This window comes from Malaya genurostris, unplaced genomic scaffold, assembly GCF_030247185.1.
Source record: "Malaya genurostris strain Urasoe2022 unplaced genomic scaffold, Malgen_1.1 HiC_scaffold_4, whole genome shotgun sequence".
Taxonomy (NCBI): Eukaryota; Metazoa; Arthropoda; class Insecta; order Diptera; family Culicidae; genus Malaya; species Malaya genurostris.
Genome location: NW_026682670.1, coordinates 17,978 through 35,954, shown reverse-complemented (window position 1 = coordinate 35,954; position 17,977 = coordinate 17,978). Strand labels below are relative to the sequence as shown.

The following is a 17,977-nucleotide window of genomic DNA, read 5'->3' as shown; positions in this document are numbered from 1 at the left end:
GGTATAAATACCCTAAACCCGATCATCTCTAATGGGCATGTTGAAATCTGTATGACACAGATAAATCTGTATAAATGGCATCTTTGTTCCAAGGCTGTAATATTGAATATCGATATATTTTGTCAACGCTGTAAATTATCGATGTCAGCGATTTCAATTTCATATCGATATTATCGATAAATATCGATAAGTTTCCTATCTCTAATAGCAACATGAGCCGTAAACAAACAGCAAGAATAGTGTTTTCTGATGTTTACGGTTCAGATCATAGTTTTCACTTTTTTAAAGTTTGTTAAGATCTACAGTTTGTATTTAGTGCTTAGAAATGGATGAAAACGATTATAAAAGTGTAATATTATATTACGGCCGAGCGAAATTGTTTCGAATAATGCATCGTGTAGTAATAGAAGCGATAACAAAGTACCCAAATGATACTAGTTTTAGATTCTTCAACGGTGTCGCGTTGATACTTGAGGGCATTAAACTACAAGAGGGTATCCGTGAATTGAATCAATTGCTGGCCGATAAAGATTTTTGTTTGGCTGTCGTCCTAAGTCTACTGTATGCACACAAACGATGCGGTGTGGTTGATAAAGAAGAACTTATTAATTTAGACAATACTTTAAAACATGAAAGAAAGCGTTTAACACCATTATCAGTTTATTACGCGTCCATATTCTTATTCCTAACGGGGAAAATTGATAGAGCACGGGAATATCTAGAGAAGGCTCAACGTATAAACACAAATATTCCTGAAATATCTGCTTTAATACGATGGTGTGAATTGTACTTGAACAAAAATAGAGCGTCAGTCATCCTTGTTTTGTTCAATGAAGCAGTCGAACATGGAATGTATATTGATGCAAGTATTGGCCAGGTGATTTCGAAAAAGCTATCTCTGTTTTGAACTGTCTTTCAGTACGTAACCCTAATTTGAACATACCACTCGTTGAAAAAATGAAATGTCATCTTTCTAGTTGGAATTATTATGATACGATGGAAACAGCGACAATGGTTCTTACTTTTGAACCAAGTAACTTAGAAGCACGTCAAGTGAAAATATTGATGTTAATAGTTAAGGATGGAAACTATGCAGGTAGTGTTACTGCTTTGCAGTACTTATTTAAGACAATAGAAAAAGTAGAGCCGGCTAATGGTTTAATTTTTATGCGCATGAGTCAACTGTTTTCGAGAATTTGTGGAAGAAAGCAATCAATTTTATCTGAAACTTACCATTTTGTAGAAAAAGCACACAAAATTGCCCCAACCAACCCTGATTATATAACGGAGCTAGGATATCAATGCATTTTGATGCAGAAATACAAAGAAGCCACAAAATGGTTTAAAACTGCATCTAAAATAGACAATACCTCTTTATATGCTTTATGCGGATTGACTTTATGTCAAGTAATGGATACTGGAGTGTCAGAACAAGTCTTACAACAAATCGAATTTCTCTCTGAAATTCAAGGAGAAAACAAAATGCCTCTACTTTTATCAATATCATCTAAAATTCACCAAGACGATCCAGAAAAAGCGATGCAGTTCCTGATAGAAGCAAGTGAATATCATTTTAGAAATTTGAGTACACTACCATACGGACTAGATTATCTTAGAGAACTGAACCCCGATTTTTTACTTGAACTAGTGAAAGAATGGTTGAAATACTCTCCAGTAGATCGAGATGCTGAAATGATATCTACTGATACATTGCACCCTGCTCTTCGTCATAGTGCAAATATATTAGATGCCGCTATAAAAGCTTGTCCTGGATTTGTGGAAGGTTTATACTCACTTGCGAAGGTTCAATTTCTTACGGGAGACTTGCTAGCAGCCATGAAAACGCTTCATAGAATCGTGGATTCAGCATATACTGATGCCCATTTACTTATTGCTCAAATATATATAGAGCAGAAACACTACACCAAGGCAGCACAATGTTTGGAAATTTGCCTAAGTATAGATTTCAAAGTTCGTGACCATGCGATATTTCATTCACTACAGGGTATTATTTTGAAGAATCAACAACTATATGAAGACAGCTTGAAAAGCTTCCTTACAGCAATGAGTATATGCGGTATAAATCACAATGGCAACAATCCAATGAATACATTCAATAGTGAATCGAATAGAAATTCTCTCAACATTACGGATCTACTGACACTGTATTTAGAAGTAATTAACATGCATGTTTTATTAAATCAACAATCCGAGGCTTTGAAACTCATACAAATAGTATCCGCCGAGTTTTCTTCAACATTCGTAAAAGGCAGCGTAGCAGTAGCGTTAGCTCATTTCTATATGCAGCTAGGTAATTTCAAAAAAGCTGTTGATTTACTTGAAATTGTTTCTCCAAATGAGCCGTATTATATTAGAGCAAAAACTAAAACGGCTCGCTTTTATTTGGAACACAAGAAAGATCGTTTAGCGTACGCGCAATGTTTCAAGGAGCAAGTGTCCTCTAATCCCGTTCCGTCGAGTTACTTGATGTTAGGGGACGCATATATGTACATACAGGAGCCTGATGATGCAATTGAAGCCTACAAGCAAGCTCATAAGTTTAATTCAAGAGATATTTTATTGATTAGCAAACTGGGCAGAGCTTATGTTAAGACACACCAATACAAAAAAGCGATTTCTTACTATCAGGAAGTAATCGAAACTCCTGGAAATTCTTCATTAAAACTTTGCTTGCTGAACAAATTCTGGTAGATGAAATTGAGTTATCTAAAAGGTAATACTGTCAAAATGGAACAAAACATTTTATCATATTTATTTTCCTTCACAGTGAAGCTGATGATATAACAAGATTACAAAATAGAACAAAGCAATTATTGCTCCTGGCTAGGATTCGTGAGAAAGCGGGGTATTTGTCATCTTCTCTGAACACTCTTAAAGAGGCCAGAGATAATCAATACAAGATATTGAAACGGATGCTGATGAAATCGAACTTCGTACAGCATGAGCAAAATAAAATTTTGGTTATGTATGTATCAATAATCGCATTCTATAACGCTAGATATTACATGATTTGTTTTATTCTTGTTAAGACGTATAGTCGCCTTGAGCTAGTTTTAAATTTGGGGTTTTTAATTGGCAAAACAAACAACCCGAAAAGTAGCCAGCCACGGATTTGAGTCCAGTCTCTGTGGTAACTTCTACGTGATTTTTATTGCATATCAAATTGAAAACTTGATATTAGTAATTATAGTCAAATAACTTAAAATTATGTACAAATCAAAAAAAAATTTTTTTACGCTTTAGTTATTCTTTCACTATGCATTTTGACTCCTTTGGACCAGATAGATATACACTAAACTCTAGTCTTTTTGATGTTAATGTTAAGGGAACATTTTTGTTCTTGTAGGATTTGTGTTTTGATGGCAGAGCAGGCAATTGCACTAAGGGATAATGAGCAAGCTATTCACCACTACAAAGAAGCATTGAAGCTAACACCTACTGATACGAATTTATTAGCTGCATTAGCTCGTTCATACATGCAGACGAACAACATGGATCAATGTCAATTTATGTGCAATGAAATTTTACAGTATGACTCGAATAATGAAACAATTTCTATAATGATGGCTGATTTATCATTTAGACGGGTAAGTAATGATACAAACATACATAGTTAAAATGACTTTGAACCTAATTCTTAGATGGACTTCGAGAATGCAACCTATCATTTTTCACAACTTTTATAAGCTCAACCAAACTATTGGACTGCGCTAGCAAGATTAATAGAAGTGATGCGACGGATGCAATAAACACTTCAAGACATTCAACCATTTATCCATAGAGCACAGAATGTATGTCTACGACCAGATGGAGAAGCTGGTTTGAATTATTGCAAAGGTCTTAATGATTGGTATAGTGGAAATCCAAATAGTGCCCTAAGATATTTTAACAATTGTCGTAAAGATCCTGAATGGGGTCAACAAGCTATATATAATATGATAGAAATTTGTTTGAACCCTGACGGTGATTTGCCCACTGAAGGAGTAATCGATATAGGGCCAGATGATTTAGAAATTAAAAATTCACGTGGGATGGCATTAAAAACAGCTGAAAGATTGCTGAAAGAATTGAAACCTCGGCCAGGTGTGATCGATAATGAAGCGCTGAATCATCGTTTGTTACAAAATTTCCTTTTACTTGCCTCCCGTCAGAAGAGCAATATAGATCGGGCGTTACAAGATTTTACAGGCAACGCTTCACAGGTAGAATACAAGGAAAATGTGGGAGCTGTGTATGGCATGGCATCAGCTCATGTGATGCTGAAACAATCGCAACGAGCTAAAAATCAACTGAAAAGAATAAAAAAGAATTGTTGGACTTTTGAAGAAGCAGGTTACCTTGAGAAATCTTGGTTGCTATTGGCTGATTCATACTTACAAGTCAGTAAATTTGAATTATCGTCAGAACTATTACCACGTGTGTTAGAACACATTAAATCTTGTACTAAAGCGTACGAACTAAAGGGAAAAATATCGGTAAAAGAACAGAATTACCGATCTGCAATTACACATTATGACAGTGCCTGGAAATGCAGTGGTGGATCAAAACCAAACATAGCATACAAACTGGCGCTCAATTACATGAAACTAAAACGGTTCGTAGATGCAATTGATGTTTGTCAACAGGTGTTGAAAATTCACCCGGATTATCCATCAATGAAGAAAAATATTCTCGATAAATGCAGAAACAACTTAAAACATTGAATATTCACTCATTGTAAACCACGATTCAAAAATAAAGGAGTGACACAATTGTATACAATTGTATATATATAATAGCGAAAAAAAGTGTGTGCTGGCTATAGGCTATAGTACATAAGGAAAATCCTTCGGAAAAGTGGAGAAAATTTTGAAAAATGTTTTGTATGGACTTGGAAATTTTCTGCTCAATGCATGCTAGATCTTCGATGCTTGTTTGGCGCATATCGAGTTGTGTAATGCTTGCCCGCTGGAGAGCAAAATTTGAATACTAGATCATTAATAAAATCGTTTGGCGCCAAACGAGCTGATTTGTGTTCAAATTTTATTGAGCCTACTTGATTCACGTGTTTCTTTATTTCGAACGACATGTTCAATTAGGTATGGGCGCCAAATGAACAACATACAGGTTTCCATTTTTCGATATATAAATTGTGTTCAATGCCGTCAATTCAAATTAAAGAACGAAATAAAAAAAGAAAGTGATTGTCGAGAGCACGTTATTTTATGATTCATTGTTTTAATAAAATTCCAGAAATGCAAATTTCTATCTTCACGATGGATGTAATTATTGCTGTCACAATGCGCTAAACTTTCATCCAAAAACAGTAAGATTTAAAGTGTGCAATGGAACAATTCCATTTGAATCCAAAGGATGTTTTATGTTTTTTTCGGCTTAAATTTTACATAAGCATTACCAATGCCCGAAAAGTAAAACTAGCATCACCAGTTGGGGCCATTGGTTCATGTGGGACCAAACGTCTTAGATTGGCCCAGACACGAACCAAATTAAATCAACCCGCTCGAGATGTTTTTGGGCATATTTTTCTCTAAACATCGGTTTCTGCAGAGTAATTCGACATTTCAAATTATTTACGTTTATGTGGCTATGAACAGATCCGCACAATATACTCTAACTAACAACTCTTGCTGCTTCTACGGACATCATCGATTGAACGGGGTTTGGAAATCATCACATTGACATTTTTCACCTGTTTGAAACGATTCATCGACTTCCTCACAAACTGAAAAATTATTGAGATTCATATTATCATTCAACTTTATTGAACACTAACAATCATGACCACACTCTTCTGATACCTACTTTCGCACAGGTCGTTTGATGATTCTGATTTTGTTAGTGTTCGAAATAATTTCCATCCAAAGATAATTTTTCAGCGGTACGAAGTTCGCCTGGACAGCTGTAGGTACAGAAATAAGGGAAACAAGTGCAGAACGCACAGGAACAATTATTGAAGGTACATGAACAGGTAGAAAACTATCACCCAGTGTTTTATTAGCGCTTCTGACCCGAACCGAGGAGGGGAAAGAAATTACAATATGTGCTAAGGACGGAGAACTTTCAGAGGCTAAGCAGTTACAACTAGCTGGTGTGTTATAACCAATCTTTTTCCACACGAAAAGGCAGTAAATATAATTTATTTCTCTATATGATACGCGAATAGTTAAACTTTATATCTTGCAGGTAAATTATTACATTCCTAGAACTAGGGACCGAAAAAACTTCGGTGGCAAAGTTGCAAATAAGATAGGAAATTTGAAGCAAAAAAAGCGGAAATCTGATGCAAAAGAGGACGAACACAGAAAAAAGATAAAGTGCCAAAAACCGATTGATACGTTGATATTGATATTGGATCTATCATATTCAAAACTCTCCAAACTAGTTTGGTATTTTTTGAGTTCGTACGTATATGAAATAGAAAAACGAGAAACATATGCCAGCATAAATAAACTAACTGCCTACTTGAATAATCTTAAACAAAAATGTTAATAAAGTGCATGCTATTCGATTGCAATGAAAGCTTCATCAGCTGCGAGTCATATTTAGATCAACTAAAGAACTTTCACCGAACACCGACATCTTACAGATATAGATGCACAATCCAACGATGCACTCAAATCGTTTCCAAATTATATCCTTTTAAGAAGCACATATCAAATCACCAAGAATTGAGAGTAAATGCTGTCAATGATGATGGCAGTTCCTATAATTTTTCGAATATACCAGTAATAGGCCAAGCACACCAGCAAAGCAAAGTCTTGGCATTACATTCGTTTTGTGGAATTTGGCCTTTCTGTTTCACCAGACTTCGCAGCCGGTTCTTAGAGTAGATAATCATTGCATGGCTAGTACTACGATCCTATTGACACTAAGAATCCTTTCAGGTCGGGGCTCGAACATACGACAACTGGCTTGTAAGACCAGCGTCCTATGCATTGAACCGCCAACCCGGGACACCAAGGAGTTTCGAATTTGTTACAAAGTACAAACTTAAAGATAGGTGATGTTCTAGAAAATCATTGTACAACAGACTATAGTAAAGCCTTATCTAATACTCATACATTTTTATCATCAGCAACAGCTTTTACTTTTAAATTACATGCAAGAAATAATATTACTAGATCTAATGTTTACGATATCCAATTTCAAGTTAGTCAATTACTTAATGAAATAGCAGACAAATTTGAAAATCTACACATGACACTATCTAATATAGATGATCAGTTCAAATTCGAATGTTATATTACGGAAATGAGAAAATTGTTTAGCTCGATTAACACTGATCATAAATTTTTCAGTTACCTCAAAGAAAAAAAAAATGCTTCAAACTACCGTCGATTATCGAAATAGAAAAGACCGAATTGATTCGTAAAGATATATTAGACATTGACAATGCACAGTGGTCCGGATCCACAATTTAGGGGGATAAAAACATTTGTGGCTTAGCCTTATACTTTAGAGCTATGATGTCTTCAGAACAAATGATCAGTGAAAGATAAGCCATATTTTGAAGCATATGGTATTAAGGTGGTTCTAATTATTAGGGTGATTCAAAAATTATTTTCCGTATGTGTTGAGATAGAGGACTGCATCCTTCGGGAAAATTGTAGGAAAACTTATATCAAGCAACTTTGCCGAAAACACTATTTTAGTATCTCTAACAATTTTAGTATTACAGCTATTTTAATAGAGCAACTTAGGGTGTTCCTAAAAAAATCAGATTTTTAGCTCTAGCTTTCTTATTTTCACTTCTCGATTTTGAAGTCTTTGAATATCTTTTAGAGTTTGTTGAAACCAATTTTTTTCATGACTAGCGCATTCAGGTAGCGTTTTCTGAACCGAAGTTATGAGCTAAACTAGTTCAAAAACAGATCATTTTTAAACTGCTATATCTAACATTGGAGCAAATGAAAAAAAATCGGTTTCTTTCATTTGATAGAAAATACTTTCGAGCATGTTTATAAAAAAATGGCGGAGGAGATATTTTTTAAATTTTTTAAATTGTGTTCAAACATTGGGTTTTTTTCAGTGAAAAATGCTCTTTCATGTAAGACATTTATTAGCTATATATATTAAAATAATGTATTGCTGTCTTCTAGCGTGTCAAAACTAATTCAGCTGCATAATGGGGAAGATGGAGTACACTCACGTTGGTTGTTACTCTATTCGATAATGCTATTACAGGATCAGACTTAAAAAGAAATCGTTTGAATACATCCTCTAGATTCACTAAACGATTGAATTTCTGCGGATGTAACTGCCTATACTTGCGAATTGATTTATTTCGATCCTCTTGCGCTTCCTTACTGTACATACCAATAGGAAGCAAAGCATGTTTTATAATTGCAGTTCCATGCACCAGAAGTTTATGCACGGTTGGCGACAGAGCATACCATCCATACAGCTCCACAAAACGATATAAAATTTATTGAACATCATTTAGATTTTATGTAGAGTTCCATTAAAGGTCATAAGTTGTCATATGTTTTTTGAGAAATACCATCTGCGTACGATCCATAAGACATATCCAATGAATATAAATTATGTAACGAGTTAGGTTTCATCGGATTTCCATATACATTATATGGGATATTCTTATAACTTTCATTGTGGTAATGTCTATTTAGATTTAACGTACACTTTAAATAAAGATTATACGTTTCCATGTAACTTCTATAAATTATATTCTGCATATGATTCATTAGACAAATCTAATGATTATACATAAGATTTTCATTTCAGTGTACAGTTTTGGAAAAGTTGCGAAATGGTGCAATTTTCACTATTTAGCTTTGAGGGAATCGCCATCACATCTTGACACTTAAAGATATTTTGTTACGAAAGTAGGGAATCTCGTGGCAAAAAAGGATTATTGCGATTCCGAGAACAATGTTTTATATTAAAAATCATGAATACTCATATTTTACAGAAAAACAATTTTCCCCTGAAATAATAATTGAAGTCAAACAATTTTACGCGGTGCACACAAAACATCATGTGCATGCTGTAATGTACTTGTTCGAACTATTTGTCTAAACCCTTTATTAGTACACTTCTCAGCATGTGAGAGTAAGTAGCTTTGCAAAACTTTATATAAAAGAGACGTACAACATAGAGCTGGTCTCTCTTACCAGTCGTTGACTAAACCTAACGTGTCTAGTGTTATGATTACTGAGAAACCCCTAGTACTCATCTATAACAGTGGCGACGAGTCGAAAATTGCAATAGTTCATAAGTCGGCTATGTGCAACGGTAAGCGTGTGATAATTCGCACCCAGTGAAATTTAGTTTTGCCTAAAAGTTTTACCATTTGTTCTAGGTTGCGTGCGCTATAAAAGAAAAGAGGCATTGTTTAACAAGCAAACGACCATTCTGGGTAATACAGTTTCTAACAAGTATCGCCATTTTGAAAAGTGGCGTGGGTCGGCATACGCCAGGTTTTATTAAGGTCAGGGTAATTCGCTTATACTAGCGTGCTCCGTGAAGTTTATAATTCAGTGTTAAAAAAGGAAAAAAAAGAAAATAAATTCTAAGTCTAAAATCGCATGTTATCTGGCCAGTAAATAAAAAGTGGATGCTGGATAAGTAAAATTCCCGCCAGTGAGTGCAATCGGTGAGCAGAATAATCTGGCTGCTATGAATCTATAAAGTGCGTGTTTCAGGCAAAAAAAATCCTGTGAATTGTGAGTTATTGCGGTGAGCTTAGTGATTTGAGAGTATTTGATTCGATAAAGTTGATAGACTTTGAGCTAAGTAAGACGGAGTTTAGTGAGCCAAGAATCCGTTTACTAACCGAGCTGAGTATCCGTGAGCCGAGACCCAGTGAGCAAAGGGCTGGTGAGCAAAGAAAGTGACCTGAGAGTCCGTGAGTCTTTAATTCGAGAGAGGCGCGTTCGTGAGCGGAGAGCAGCAAGAAGCATAAGTGAGCAAGATTGAGTTTCAGGTCACGTAAGTCGCTCTAATTTATTCTTTTTCACTCCTTTTCTGATATTATTTCCTGTATAACATATTTAAGATTCAGCATGTCTTTAATTGGCAGCGTTGATCATTATATAAGAGGGTCTAGCTTCAGTCATTATATGGAACGTATGGGGTTCCTTTATCAGCTAAACAATGTACAAGATGAAAGAAAACGAAGTTTATTTATTACTTTGAGCGGACCTGTCATTTTTGAAGAGCTTAAGTTACTCTATCCAGGAAGAGATTTAAATACGATAAATTATGTTGATATGATCGGTAAATTAAAGGATCGTTTGGATAAAATTGAACCAAATATGATGTACCGCTATAAATTTCACAACAGAGTGCAGGGCATAGAAAAGTCTGCAGAGAATTATATACTTGCTATAAAGTTACTGGGAGAAAATTGCGGTTTTGGGGATCATGAAGATGAAACTGTATAAGATCGAATCATATTGGGCTTAAGAGATGAATGTTTAAAAAAAATTATTAATGCAGGACGGTGTAATGTTGGAAGAAGTGGAGCAGCTTGTGGTGAGAAGTGAGTTAGCAAACTTGAGAGCGAAATTTCTTGGGGACGATGCAGGTAAAATTCTCTCTGTGAAACACCGATTGGGTAACAGAGATGCTGAGCTCCGGGGTGAGTTGAGTAGACAAAGTAGACCGTTTGTCAGATTTCGAGATCGAACTCCCAGTCGTAGTCGCAGTGGCGGCAGGTCTAGATATTTCGACAGAAACGGCTATGTTCGCCGTTCCTTTTCCCGAAACAATTATGATAGGTCAAGAGATAACCATACCCATTTGATATGTAACCGATGTAAAAAGCGGGGCCACATTAAGAGAAATTGTAGAAGTAGGGAAAATCGTAGATCTGTAAACTTTATTGACCAGGGAGATAACTAAGATGAAACCTATGATTTTAAAACTTTACGAATTACAGAACAGAGTGATGCGGATGATGATGTTTATCCATGTATGATGATTTCATCTGTAAACCATATTAGCGAGCCATGTTTAGTGAAAGCTAATATAGAAGGTGTAAGTCTTAGAATGTAGATTGATTGTGGTGCAGCTGTATCAGTTATCAGCAAATCAACATATATGACTAAATTTTACAAATTACCCATAAAACACAGTCAAAGCAAACTGATTGTGGTAAATGGTAGGCCACTAGATATTTACGAAAATGTTTTCGCGCGGGTCAGGGTGAATGAAATGGAAAGAGAATTAGGTTTGATTGTGCTGGATAGAAAGCATAGTTTCACTCCTTTGCTAGGAAGAAACTGGCTCGACATTTTTTATCCAATTTGGAGAAACATGTTTTTGGGATCGATGGCTGTGAATAATTTGGATATTGATAAAAAGCATGACGATAACTTAGGTATAATAAAATCTCTATTTCCAAATGTTTTTGAGAGCGACTTATCTGAACCAATTACAGGTTTCGAGGCCGTTTCAGCTTTTAAAACAGAACAACCGATATTTAAAAAAGCGTATGATGTCCCGTATCAATTAAGACAGAAAGTGATAGATCATCTAGAACAGTTGGAGAAACAGAGAGTTATTACACCAGTTGATGTGAGTGAGTGGGCCTCACCAGTTGTCATTGTACTAAAAAAAGATAAAGAGATAAGATCTATCAATAAAGTCATCATACCAAATACATATCCTCTTCCTTTAGCGCAAGATATCTTTGCATCTATTTCGGGTTGCAAGGTGTTTTGTTCCCTTGATCTGACGGGGGCGTATACGCAGCTTCAGCTGTCAGTGCGGTCTCGAAAATATTTAGTCATAAATACCATCAAAGGTTTATATACCTATAACCGATTACCGCAGGGGGCATCTTCCAGTGCGTCCATATTCCAGCAAATCATGGACCAGATTTAAGTGGGTTTGAAATTGGTGTGCTGTTATCTGGATGATGTGCTGATCGGTGGGGCAACAGAAAAAGATTGCAAAGAGAAGTTATTGCTAGTTCTCGGTAGACTTTGCAAAGCCAATGTAAAGGTGAATTTTTCAAAATGTAAGTTCTTTGTGTTCAGTTTACCTTATTTGGGCCATGTTATAACCGACAAAGGACTTTTACCATCATCAGAAAAAATTTTGACGATTCAACAAGCTAAAACTCCTACTAATGTTTCAGAGCTGAAAGCCTATCTGGGTTTGTTGAATTACTACGGAAAATTCATAGCTCATTTATCAGGAAAACTTAAACCCTTGTATGGTCTGCTAAAGAAAAATGTGAGGTTTGTATGGGACGACAGTTGCCAAGAAGCCTTCGTGAACAGCAAAGAAGCATTATTGAAGACAGGATTGTTGGAATACTATGACCCAGCGAAACCAATAGTGGTGGTAATAGCACATGTGATCGGTGGCAAGGAGAAGCCAATTAGTTTCTCATCATTTTCTTTAAACACCGCTCAACAGTCATACCCAATTTTACATCTAGAGGCGCTGGCATTGGTATGCACGATTAAAAAATTCCATAAATATTTATTCGGGCAGAAGTTTACGATATATACGGATCATTAACCGTTGTTGAGAATTTTCGGGAAAGAAGGGAAAAATCAATTATGTGTTACGAGATTACAGCGATATGTGATGGAGTTGTATATCTACCAGTACGAAATTCGGTACAGACCTGCTTCGCAAATGGGAAACGCAGATTTCTGCTCTCGTTTCCCATTAACACAACAGGTGCCATCAAATATAGACACGGGAGAAATCAAAAACATAAACTTTTTCAATGAGATTCCTTTAAATTTTTTAGTAATAGCAGAGGAAGCGGATAGAGATAAATTTTTGTCTAGGATAAAACATTTTTTAAAAAACGGCTGGCCTCAATGCAACCTCTTCATTCTCTAAAGGATGATTTAGAAGAATCGAATGGTTGCTTGCTATACAAAGATAGGGTGTTCATTCCCTTTTCTATGCGAGGTAAAATCCTGAACCTCTTACATGCCAATCATAATGGCATAGTAAAGATGAAACAGATGGCTAGGCGATGTTCATTCTGGTTAGGAATAAACACAGATATAGAAAAGTTTGTCAAACAGTGTCAGTCTTGCTTGAAAACAACTCCTGTTCCAAAGAAAGATTGTTCTTCGGCTTGGATCCCCACGACACGTCCGTTTAGCAGATTACATGCTGATTTTTTTATTTCGATCAAAAATGTTTCCTTCTGATGGTGGATAGTTACTCTAAGTGGCTTGAAATCGAACTGATGAATTATGGGACGGATACAGATAGGGTTATAAATCCCGTAAAAAGGCCCTCAGAGCCCTACGCAAAACCCCACTCGACCACCCATCGAGAGATTCCAAGGCGCAAGAATTTCGTCGCCAAAGAAATCTCGCACGGGAAACCATCGCTAAGGCTAAAGCCGATAGCTGGAATAGGTTTCTCAGTGGAATCTCGGCAGAGTCCTCCACCAAAGAACTTTGGAGGAGAGTTAATGCCCTACGGGGTAAGCGTAGAACGAAAGGTTTCTCCCTCGATATAAACGGTCGGTACTCCTCCGACCCAACCGACATTGCCAACCACTTAGGAAAATATTTCGAGTCCCTGTCGGCAGACACGGCGTTACCCGAAGCCTTCCTCAACCAACTTCGGAAGGCTCAGCGCCCCCCGGTGTCCTTTCCACCTGGACAATCCGAAATATACAACAGACCGTTTTCCGCGGAGGAGTTGAACTTCTCACTCAACTCCGCAAAAGGTAAATCTACGGGCCCGGACAATATCAATTACGATATGCTCCGGCATCTTCCGCCCGCAGGCCGCTCAGCACTCCTGCACCTTTTCAACGAAATATGGTCTTCCGGGGTGTTTCCAGTAAGCTGGAAAACTGCCCACATAGTTCCTATCCCCAAAGGTCACACGGGCTCCTTTTCCGCCCAAAACTTCAGACCTATAAGCCTTCTCTCGTGTACCGGAAAAATCCTAGAGAGACTTGTAAACAGGCGTCTCGTCACCCTTCTTGAAGAGCGCCGTCTACTTGATCATAGGCAATTTGGCTTCCGCCAAGGGAAAGGAACAGGAGCTCACTTGACGGCACTGTGCGATACAATCCACAGTGCAATCAATGAAGGGCTACACGTTGATGCGCTATGCATAGACATAGCTAAAGCGTACAACACAGTCAACCGGGAAGGGGTCCTTCAACAACTGGTTGACTGGGGCATCAACGGGCGAATGGGTACCTTTTTGGCAGACTTCCTAAACCAAAGGAACTTCCAAGTCTGCATAGGTGGATCCCTCTCCCGACCATTCGCAGAAAAAAACGGCGTCCCCCAAGGTTCAGTACTTGCTGTAACCTTATTCCTAGTGGCAATGAACTCGGTTTTTAAATCTCTTCCTAAAAACGTGCGTATCTTCGTATACGCGGATGATATTGTCATCATAGTAACTGGTAAATCGAGGAAAATTATCCGAAGAACTACCCAACAGGCGGCGAACGCTATCCGTAAATGGGCGGATAGCGTGGGCTTCAACATCGCCCCTGAGAAATGTACTCTCTCCCATTTCTGTAGGTCTTCTCATTTCAATAGCGACTCCCCGGTCCACATAGGAACAGTCCAAGTTCCGTTTGTGAAATTCCCCAAAATACTCGGCATTATCTTCGACCGAACCCTGGGTTTCACAAATCACTTCAGCCAAGTCAAAAAGGATTGCGAATCCCGACTTAGGCTGATACGGACCATCAGTTCAGGGCATCCTCAATGGAATCGCCAAAAAGCGATCAACATCGCCCAATCACTGATATGGAGTCGCATTTTTTACGGGATTGAGGCAACGGCTGTGAGTCGGGACAACCTGATAAAGGTTCTTGCTCCCACCTACAACCGATCAGTTAGGAACGCCTCCAACCTTCTCCCGAGTACCCCAGCCATGGCAGCCTGCGTCGAATCGGGACTCCTCCCATTCCGCTGGTTTTCAGCCCTGATCATACTCCGTCGATCCCTGGGGTACTTGGAGAGAACAGCCGAAGGAAATTGCTTACTATCGCAAATTGCCAAACAGCTGCACCAAAGTTTCGCCAACAAAAACCTCCCGAAACTGGCTCGCCTTCATCGAGTTGGGAAGAAACCCTGGTATCAGGAAACTCTCCCCAAACTCGAAACTTCATTGGCACAAACCACCGGAGCCAAACCTCTTCCTGCGGCTGCTAAAAGTAATTTCCTCCAGCTAATTTCGGACAGATTTCATAACATTCCAGCCTATTACACAGACGGATCACGAACTGACCAAGGAACAGGAATCGGAGTGTGGGGTCCAAACGTCTCCATCTTCCGCAGCCTACCCCCGCAGTGCTCCGTGTTCTCTGCGGAAGCCGCCGCGATATTCGCATGTATCGAGAGGATCCCCCCGGGATCCGAGGCTGTGATCTTCTCGGACTCCTTAGCGGTTATTACCGCTTTGGAGTCCGGAAGTTCCAGACACCCCTTTGTCCAGGCAATCGAGGCATATTGTGGTGATAAGACCACAATATGCTGGGTTCCTGGGCATAGTGGGATCCCGGGCAACGAAGAAGCGGACCTTCTTGCGGCCATGGGCAGGAACGCCACAAGATTCGCCCGGCTAACTCCAGCTGCCGACGTCATCACACAGTTCCGGGTTAAACTCGCTGAGCACTTCACGCGGCACTGGAGGGCCGCAGCGGGGGTCCTGCCCATGATCAAGGGCGATCTGACCAAATGGTCGGATCGTCCGGACCGCAGGGAGCAGCGGGCACTGTCCAGGCTAAGAACGGGCCACACAAAAATAACTCACCAACACTGCATCACTCGTGTGCCCCCCCCCACCTGTAACACCTGTAGGGAAAGGCTCACCGTCGAACATATAATCGTTAATTGCCCCGAGTTCGACAATCTACGCGAGCATTACGATATGGGCCTTTCCCTACGTAACTCGCTGTCAAACGAGCCGGTATCCGAAGCAAAACTAATTTGTTTCCTCAAAGATGCCAGGCTCTTTGACAGCATCTAGAACCCCCTAACATCTTTAAAATCTATCCCACACAGAGTTTTGTCCGCTGTCCACCATAGTTAACAACCCCGACCCCACTCCCCTTTCAACAATCCCCAAACCAACCGACCCAAACCTCACGTCTCCTTCTGTTCGTCCACCCCACCAACTTCCCGGCCCTCTCCTCCACCACCTGCGGATCAGCCCCATTGCCCTGTTAACAACCAACAGCCCATGTTCCCCCCACCAACAAAAGCCACGCAATAGCCCACACATAAGTCTTGCCCCCACCGGTCTACACCTCATCTCTTCCGCCGATCACCTGCCCCACCAGACCCAACCCCCGTCTTCTTCTATACCCCTCGAAAATCTAACCCAACAGCCACGTCTAACAGCCCATGTCTACTCTGCCAAATAGTTCCCCCCTCGCAATAACCACTTTATACATCGCTACCCCCCGGTCTAAACCCAGTCTCCTCTGCCGACCCCTTACCCCATCAGTTCTAACCCAGTCCGCTCTTTCACCATCTGCCGAACAACCCCACAGTACCCAAAATAACAATCAGCCTATACGTCGCTACCCCCCGGTCTAAATCCAGTCTCCTCTGCCGACCCCTTACCCCACTAGTTCTAACCCAGTCCGCTCTTTCACCTCTGCCGAACAACTCCACAGCATCAAAAATAACAATCAGCCCATGTCTCCTCCGCCAAGTCGCCGTTCTTCACCTGCCATAGCCCCTCAACTGCCCCTCACACAACCCCCCCACTAATCCAAACGCTTGCCTCCCCGCTTACCGTCTGCCTACCAACCCAACCCTACCACTTACAAACCAACCCCAACAGCCTACATCATCTACCCCCCACAACGACACCAAAACCACTAACCCGTCACCCCATCTCAACCTCTAAAACCCCCCCTTCTTTCTTTTTCTTTCTCGGTACAACCAACCGCCGCGCTCATCCCGCGAATCATCAGCCGGGGGCTTGCCCCCAGAAATTGCTTTTTACCTGACATTTCCCGGCATAGTTCAAGTAGCAATGGCCTACCGAAGCGGAACGTTCGGTGGGACCGGAGACGAGCGGAACCACGGGCGATGTCAGCGAAACCCGTAACCTACAGGACAGCCAGGAACCCTCTACAGCCACAATGGACCGACAGCCAGGAACACTTCAGCACTACAAGGAACCCTACACCCCAACCAGCAAGCGGCCATCCGCCGGGCCTACGCCCGGGGATGTTCACCGCGGCCGAGGACAACCCGTAACCCGCAGGACAGCCAGGAATACTCAACAGCAACACCGGACCGATAGCCAGGAACTCACTGACACCACATGGAGCCCCACACCTATATACCATCAGCAAGCGGCCATCCGTCGGGCTTATGCCCGGGGATGTTCACCGCGGCCGAAGACAACCCGGAACACATCACCCAGTCAACAAAAGAAACACACAGCCCCCCCCGATACAGCATAAACCGCTAAAAATAACGAAACAATGTAACGACCCTCCCCCTCTCACTCTAGTCTTTGTAATAATCCCCCCCCACTCTAGTCTGTAAGAAATGAAATGTAATACGTAATAACCCCCCCACTCTAGTCTGTAAGAAATGAACTGTAAAGTATAAAATGTAAAAATTCCCCCCCCAACCGCCCAACCCCAAACCCCCCCCCCACCCCCCACCCAAACCCCCCCATGCTTAACACCCGGCGATAAGACCATCAGAGGTTAAAACCGGGTATAAATAAAAATTTTATAAAAAAAAAAAAAAAAAAACCATTATTCCGATCCTGTATGGCTTCTGTTGAATGGCTTCGTATTCAACAGAAGAGAAGATAAACAAAGTTACGACAGTAATTTCAGTGAAAGTTCACAGAGAATTCAAGAAAACTATTTTGGTCGAGACGAAGTTCGACGGGACGGGCTAGTTTGATTATAAAATAGTAAAATAATTCTATTATCCACATCTCGGAAGTCGACGTAGTCCATTTGTATATAATTCGTTTGTGGGAATTATATATGAATCATGATTCT

At 39.9% G+C, this 17,977-nt stretch overlaps 2 protein-coding genes and 1 pseudogene across 2 annotated transcripts; all 3 read left to right on the top strand.

The window, feature by feature from the left end:
- The first annotated feature begins 957 nt into the window (after positions 1-957).
- On the top strand, positions 958-2,926 carry LOC131440017 (tetratricopeptide repeat protein 21B-like). The gene is made up of 2 exons (XM_058611105.1): positions 958-2,734; positions 2,789-2,926. The coding sequence occupies exon 1, from the start codon at positions 958-960 to the stop codon at positions 2,710-2,712; it is 1,755 nt and encodes a 584-aa protein (XP_058467088.1). The 3' UTR covers positions 2,713-2,734; positions 2,789-2,926.
- Positions 978-13,238, top strand: LOC131440018 (tetratricopeptide repeat protein 21B-like; annotated as a pseudogene).
- Positions 10,489-17,419, top strand: LOC131440016 (uncharacterized). The gene is made up of 4 exons (XM_058611104.1): positions 10,489-10,522; positions 13,298-15,883; positions 16,002-16,345; positions 16,982-17,419. The coding sequence occupies exons 1-4, from the start codon at positions 10,489-10,491 to the stop codon at positions 17,417-17,419; spliced, it is 3,402 nt and encodes a 1,133-aa protein (XP_058467087.1).
- Positions 17,420-17,977: the final 558 nt, after the last annotated feature.

Bases quoted from the DNA above. Each gene is read 5' to 3' on its own strand.
- LOC131440017 (XM_058611105.1), top strand. From the start codon at position 958: ATGAAATGTCATCTTTCTAGTTGGAATTATTATGATACGATGGAAACA.
- LOC131440016 (XM_058611104.1), top strand. From the start codon at position 10,489: ATGTTGGAAGAAGTGGAGCAGCTTGTGGTGAGAA. The intron at 10,523-13,297 runs GTGAGTTAGCAA...ACCCATCGAGAG, and splicing joins GGAGCAGCTTGTGGTGAGAA to ATTCCAAGGCGCAAGAATTT. The intron at 15,884-16,001 runs GTAACTCGCTGT...TATCCCACACAG, and splicing joins CGATATGGGCCTTTCCCTAC to AGTTTTGTCCGCTGTCCACC.